Below are 5,444 nucleotides of genomic sequence, written 5' to 3' on the forward strand. Positions count from 1 at the left end.
AAATTACCTTTCAAATGATATTTAACATAACCAACTTTGAAAGCACCAGCTACAATTATTGTTTAAAAATCACTAATGTTGTGCCATTGACATTCGAATGCTGGAAGTTTAGCCATAGAATTGCATGTAATAGGGTCGCTATGTTTTTGGATTGTAACTTGGTCTGACCACAAGGTGTCACTTGTGGAGTCAGATGTTGCTTTTGCCCACAAGGTGTCAGTGCTCGACAGTCCCAGAAAGCATGAACCCATTCAACCCAGAGAGGAAGTATTGTGTAAATCGGTCAGTAAAGCAAAGGGGCGGGTAATTCAGGAACCCAGTCTATTGGTCGCACCCCCCTACCGTTCAGTTTTCTCACAATCTGATTGGAGGACGGTTGTTACCGGGTGTGGAACCACAGCAGCATAAGACAATACAGATAATGATGGAAGTGTGTGTTTATGTAATACGGAATTTCCAACATTCAAGGATGACTACTTTGCCATAAGCTATTCCAGATAAGGCATATTAGACCATTAGACATAAATCAGTATTATTAAATGAGCCGGGGACTGATAACATCAGTTATCAATTGGTACAGGAGTAAAATGTGATGTTACTTATTAATAATGATCCTTGGAAGTCTTACCGGTATTACAGGGGGAAAAAACGATTGGCCATGATCTTGTAAGTACAGAGGCAAGGATATGAGTGCCTTTACTTCCCAGATGCCCCATAGAGTTTGGATTAGGGCTGCTGAATGGGACAAAGTCCCCTGCCTGCACGTTCCACTAAGCCAACAGGATGTGGTCCAGTCCAGAGCAGTGGTCAGTCAGCACATTGAGCAGGAAGTGTTTCAGCTGACTGTCAGACACAATTCCACCGACTCACACAGGATGTGGCAAGACACCACTATTCCTCTACCATCGGACTAGGGGAGTGACTGGAAAGGAATGCTGACTAACAACTAGAGTGCTGTTCTGATTTGTCATGTTTTTCAGAAAAAGAGAACCATCTTGTTATTTTCAAAGGTTACATTTAGGACAATGGGAGAGTTTAAACACAAGTTAATCATATTTTTTCTTTATTACAAATGTATTAAATAATATGAAAAAGTTAAAGAGTAAGTAATTATCACAGTATAGATTACTATCCATGTAGATTGTAGTACAAATTACAACATTTTCCCAAATGAATACATGCAGTTCAGAGTATGATACGAATACATTCACGTAGATACTATACTATACATACAAAAAAAAAAGACAAGTGAAATGTGTGAGACAAACGTCATTACAAAGGCTTTGGCAAAAGAGTGCATACATACAATTTTATAAAATACCTGAAAAGTAAACAAAAATAATGCATTTCTTCAACAACAAAAACTAGAGGAAGTAGTAGAGGAAAGAGTCCAGTGCATGTCTTTAGAAATGTTCCATTAGTAAAATGGCAGTTTGTGCACTTGGCTGTCCCTATTCCTGTCATGGTTTTGGGTAAGAAGTTACAAGTGGGTAGACGTTGGGCTGAAATCTAAATTGAGGCAGGTACCAGCATACTGAGGGAGAGTGGGGCGGGGTTTGACGGCGGCGACTTGGGAAAGGCCATTTTGTTGAGGCTGCGCACCTCGGCCTGCCAGGAGGGGATCTTCTTGGTGGTCATGTGACGGCGGGCGTGTTTGGTCAGGTGGTCGCTGCGCATGAAGCGCCTGTCGCACACGTGGCACACAAACTTTTTCTCGCCTGTGTGGGTCCGCCGGTGGCGCGAGAGCTCGTCGGAGCGCGCAAACTTCTTGTCGCATCCCTCCCAACTGCAACTGAAGGGCTTCTCACCTGAAAGAGAGGGAGACAGAGACAGATAATGAGTTTGCAAGTCATCATTTTTTCACCAGCAAACCCACACATGCTCCGAGTCAGATAAACAACCTCATAGTCCTCAGTTAAAATCATGATACAATATCAAGATCCTAGAATTTAATCCCCATAAAATGTCACATTCTTTCCCTCTCATTCCCAGCCATCCATGAGGAACACTTTTCTCTCTTACCTGTGTGTGTCCGGAGGTGTGCCTTGAGGTGGGAGCTCTTGAAGTAAGTCTTCCTGCACCCGGAGAAGTTGCACACATAGTTCCTCCGGCGGGAGAAGTCAATTTTGGTGCCGCCGCAGGGTCCGGTGGGCACGTAGACCGGGGCGGGGGCCAGAGGTAGCAGCTTCGTGTGGCCCAGGGTCATGACAGTCTGTGGAGAGCAGTGGGGGGCCTGAGAGACTTGGGACTGGGGGAGAACCAGCATCACCGTGCCCTGCGGCATAGCCTGGCTCATGAGGAAAGGCTGCTGCAGTGCCCCGTTAGGACCAGACTGGGGCAGGATGGATGTGGGGGTCCTCGAGGTCTGTACCGGGCCCTGGATGAATGCTGAGATCATCCCTGATTGGTTACCCACCGGGAACATCTGGCAGATGATTGGAGGGCTGGAGGTGGGTGGTGGGGAGAGGCGTGTAGGCAGGCTATTTTGTGGTTGGGTGTTAGCATGAAGGTGGGAGTGGCTCTCCTTACAGTGGATAGCCTGTGGCTCTTCGTTCTCAGTCTTGACCGCCTCTTTCTTGCAGGAGGAGAGGAGGGCAGGATTGGGTGTGAAGGAGACCGATGGAGGTGTGATGCTCTGTTCAGTCTTTGCTGTGTGCTGTTGACAGACCATCAGCTCGGAAGTTCTGTGTTGCTTTGTGGGGGGCGCCGGAATGTGCTGGCAGAGGTGTGTGTCTGCGGTGTGGCGGATAACACTGGTTGCCATGGCTCTGCAGGGTGGCGGTGGTGGGGTCTTTCCATTGGTTGGGGACTCCGAAATTGATGCCATGGGCATTTGTGGGACCCCACAGACCCTTACAGAGAGGCTGGAGCTGGGACGGCTCAGAGGGGAGGTGATGGTGTGGATGGCAGTGGTAGAGGTCTCAGCAAAGCTGGGGCTGTGAGGGGGAGTCATACACTGGAAACCAAATAGAAGACAGAATTAGTGTGTGCCCAGGAAGTAGAACAACCACTGTATGTGGTGTAAGACATAAGTCTTAGTTTGGGTGTGTTCAGTTTCAAAATGGATGTTCAATACAGCTATTGGGAGAGATAAGTGGCCACAGTAGGCAGGTACATACAGTAAACTAAATAACTACTTAGAGCATGTTGACAACCAGCAGCTGAGAGAGATGAGCATGGGTTGCAGTTCAAACTCTCTATCCTACCTACCACCTGTGCAGCAACCTTCCTAACCCTTCCAACCCCTATAAACCCTCGCAAAGTTTTCCTGAGATAAAGACACTATCTTCATGCTAAGTGCTAAAAAACCCAGGAGTTTACACAGTAAGTAAAAGCTGGTACTACTGTATTTACTAATCAAACAGCCCACAGATGCTTCTTAGTGATGGCTGTTTTGGGATGTGTGGTGGTTACGGTTGCCAAGACAGGATGCACCCTTACCAAGGAGGAGAGCGAAACAAAGTCCTTTGGGGGCTCCAGTGGGTCCTGAGGCAGCAGGGAGTCGCAGGAGTCCGAGGCAGGGGTAAGGGGTCTGGGCTTGCAGGGGCTGGGGCGGCGTTGGCCCCAGGAGCTCATGCAAACCAGAGCCTCAGCAGCCTCCAGGTCTGTGTACTCCAGGTTGCAGCCTGGGGAGGACTGCTTACTGTCAAGTCTCCTCCTCTTCAGATAGGAGCCACACTGGTCCATCGCCATCCCTTTTGCCTGGGGAGGAGAACAAATGGAGAAAAGGAAAGAACATTAGGTCTGATGATGACATCACGTAATAGAAGACTGGTGAGTTACCAGAAGGACAAATCACCACAAAAACTGGGAAATGTGTAAGGGAGATCCAATCAAGACCATACTGGTAGATACACATTAGCATACCAAGGGAAGCTTCCGAAATTACATCAAATGAACATCTGAAGAGTTTATTTTCTCACCAGTCACTGGCTTAATGCTCAAGCACCTGTTGCTTAGATGTTAGTCTCAGAGGGTAGATGGAGCAGGCTTGAGACTACACCCCATCTACCCTAGGCAATGCGCCAATCCATCTCCCATTGTCATATTGACCAACTAGTGACATCTCCCTACCACAAGCCACGTGACACCCCCATGCACAGGGCATGTAAACCAGTGTTAACACTGCATCAGGAAGTGCCTTGTCTGCACTGACACTTATCAGTGGTCCTATTGCAGGGTTCCCCAACTTGAAGCCCAGTTGGTGATTTTATTTGGCCCCCAAAGTAATGAGCAAAAAAATGTATATTATATAAAATTGTTTTAAAAAATCTCTTTAAAGTATTCTTGCGGTCTAAAAATTATTTGTAATTATGTTCCAGCCCCCTGATCATCCGCTCAAGAAAAAAAATAGTCCGCTTGGCTGAATCTAGTTGATGATCCCCGTCCCATGGCCACTCCCCAGATAAAATAATGTGACCAGCTTCACACAGTGAAAGAGTAGCCCACCAAGGCAAAACACGACTACTCTACTAGGCTTAAATGGTTACCATAAATTGATGTTGGGTAACATTAATAAATGATTGCAAAATCCTGTCAACTGGTCACAGTTGATTTAAAGATATTAGACAGTCAATCATTGGTAACGTTAAGTCATTGGATGTGTTAATTTACCAGCAGTAATAACAAATAACTGTCTCAAAACCATTTAAAAAATCTTTTTTTTGACATGATTAATTTACAAATTAAATAATACTGTAACCTAAAAAGTAAAGTGCTACTAATAAACTGGAGCCACTAACAAAAACAAATACAGTTAGTAGCCCACTCATTATTCGAATGCTGGACGTTAATTCATATGAAATAACACGCTTTAAATAATAATCTTCTTACCCCACATGAGACTTCAAATTCTGAACATTTTCGCGAAGGCATTGTTGAGATATATTTTATTTCAGTTTAGTGTCAAGCCGACAAAATAACAAAAAAAGCGATGACACTGACCCAGCTCAGTTAACTGGCTGTTGAATTCGTCTTTCACTAGGTCCTCTCTCAGCTGTGTAAAACATGAGGATAAAAAAAAGGAAAACAACATTCACAACACATTGGCGGGAGGCAACATGCCACCAATGAAAAACAAATGTGTGTGAGACATTAACCAATGGCAGGCGAGATGACGCGTGATCAGTGCATGGTCGCCTGAGGATTGGAGGAAATAGGGTGCGTGGCTGTTAGTGGGCGTGCAGGGGGAGTCATCCGTGTCAGAAAGAACCTGATGAACTGCAAGTCTGAAAACTAGGCGAAAGGTCGTAGTGCCGAATTAGGCGAAGCCTGAGTTTCTCCCATGTGTTTTTGGCGTACTTTAAACATTTTTTTTACAGGTTATCTTATCTTTTAGAGTTGGCCAATGAAGGCACACATTCTTTGTCAGTTAGAGTAGCTGGTAAACTGCTATTTAGTCGCTTGTGAAATGTAAAGCGCCATGCTCTATTTGACTCTTATGA

At 45.5% G+C, this 5,444-nt stretch overlaps 1 protein-coding gene across 2 annotated transcripts; it reads right to left on the reverse strand.

Moving 5' to 3' along the window:
* Positions 1 to 1,046: 1,046 nt before the first annotated feature.
* LOC118368483 (Krueppel-like factor 11) lies at positions 1,047 to 5,016 on the reverse strand. 2 transcript variants are annotated; one of them, XM_035752618.2, is made up of 4 exons: positions 4,834 to 5,016; positions 3,442 to 3,702; positions 2,023 to 2,956; positions 1,047 to 1,808 (listed from the first exon to the last, which is right to left on the reverse strand). In XM_035752618.2, the coding sequence occupies exons 1-4, from the start codon at positions 4,873 to 4,875 to the stop codon at positions 1,510 to 1,512; spliced, it is 1,536 nt and encodes a 511-aa protein (XP_035608511.1). In that variant the 5' UTR covers positions 4,876 to 5,016; the 3' UTR covers positions 1,047 to 1,509. The 2 variants fall into 2 exon arrangements, with proteins under 2 accessions (XP_035608511.1, XP_035608512.1); XM_035752619.2 differs by having other exon boundaries at positions 4,945 to 4,993.
* Positions 5,017 to 5,444: the final 428 nt, after the last annotated feature.

The sequence above is a fragment of the Oncorhynchus keta genome, chromosome 35 (assembly GCF_023373465.1).
Source record: "Oncorhynchus keta strain PuntledgeMale-10-30-2019 chromosome 35, Oket_V2, whole genome shotgun sequence".
In the NCBI taxonomy this organism is placed as follows: domain Eukaryota; kingdom Metazoa; phylum Chordata; class Actinopteri; order Salmoniformes; family Salmonidae; genus Oncorhynchus; species Oncorhynchus keta.

Excerpts from the sequence above, each read along its gene's own strand:
- LOC118368483 (XM_035752618.2), bottom strand. The coding sequence starts at position 4,875 with ATGCCTTCGCGAAAATGTTCAGAATTTGAAGTCTCATGTGGG. Across the intron at positions 3,703-4,833 it reads AATTTGAAGTCTCATGTGGG|GCAAAAGGGATGGCGATGGA; the intron begins GTAAGAAGATTA and ends TCTCCTCCCCAG. Across the intron at positions 1,809-2,022 it reads ACACCTCCGGACACACACAG|GTGAGAAGCCCTTCAGTTGC; the intron begins GTAAGAGAGAAA and ends CCTCTCTTTCAG.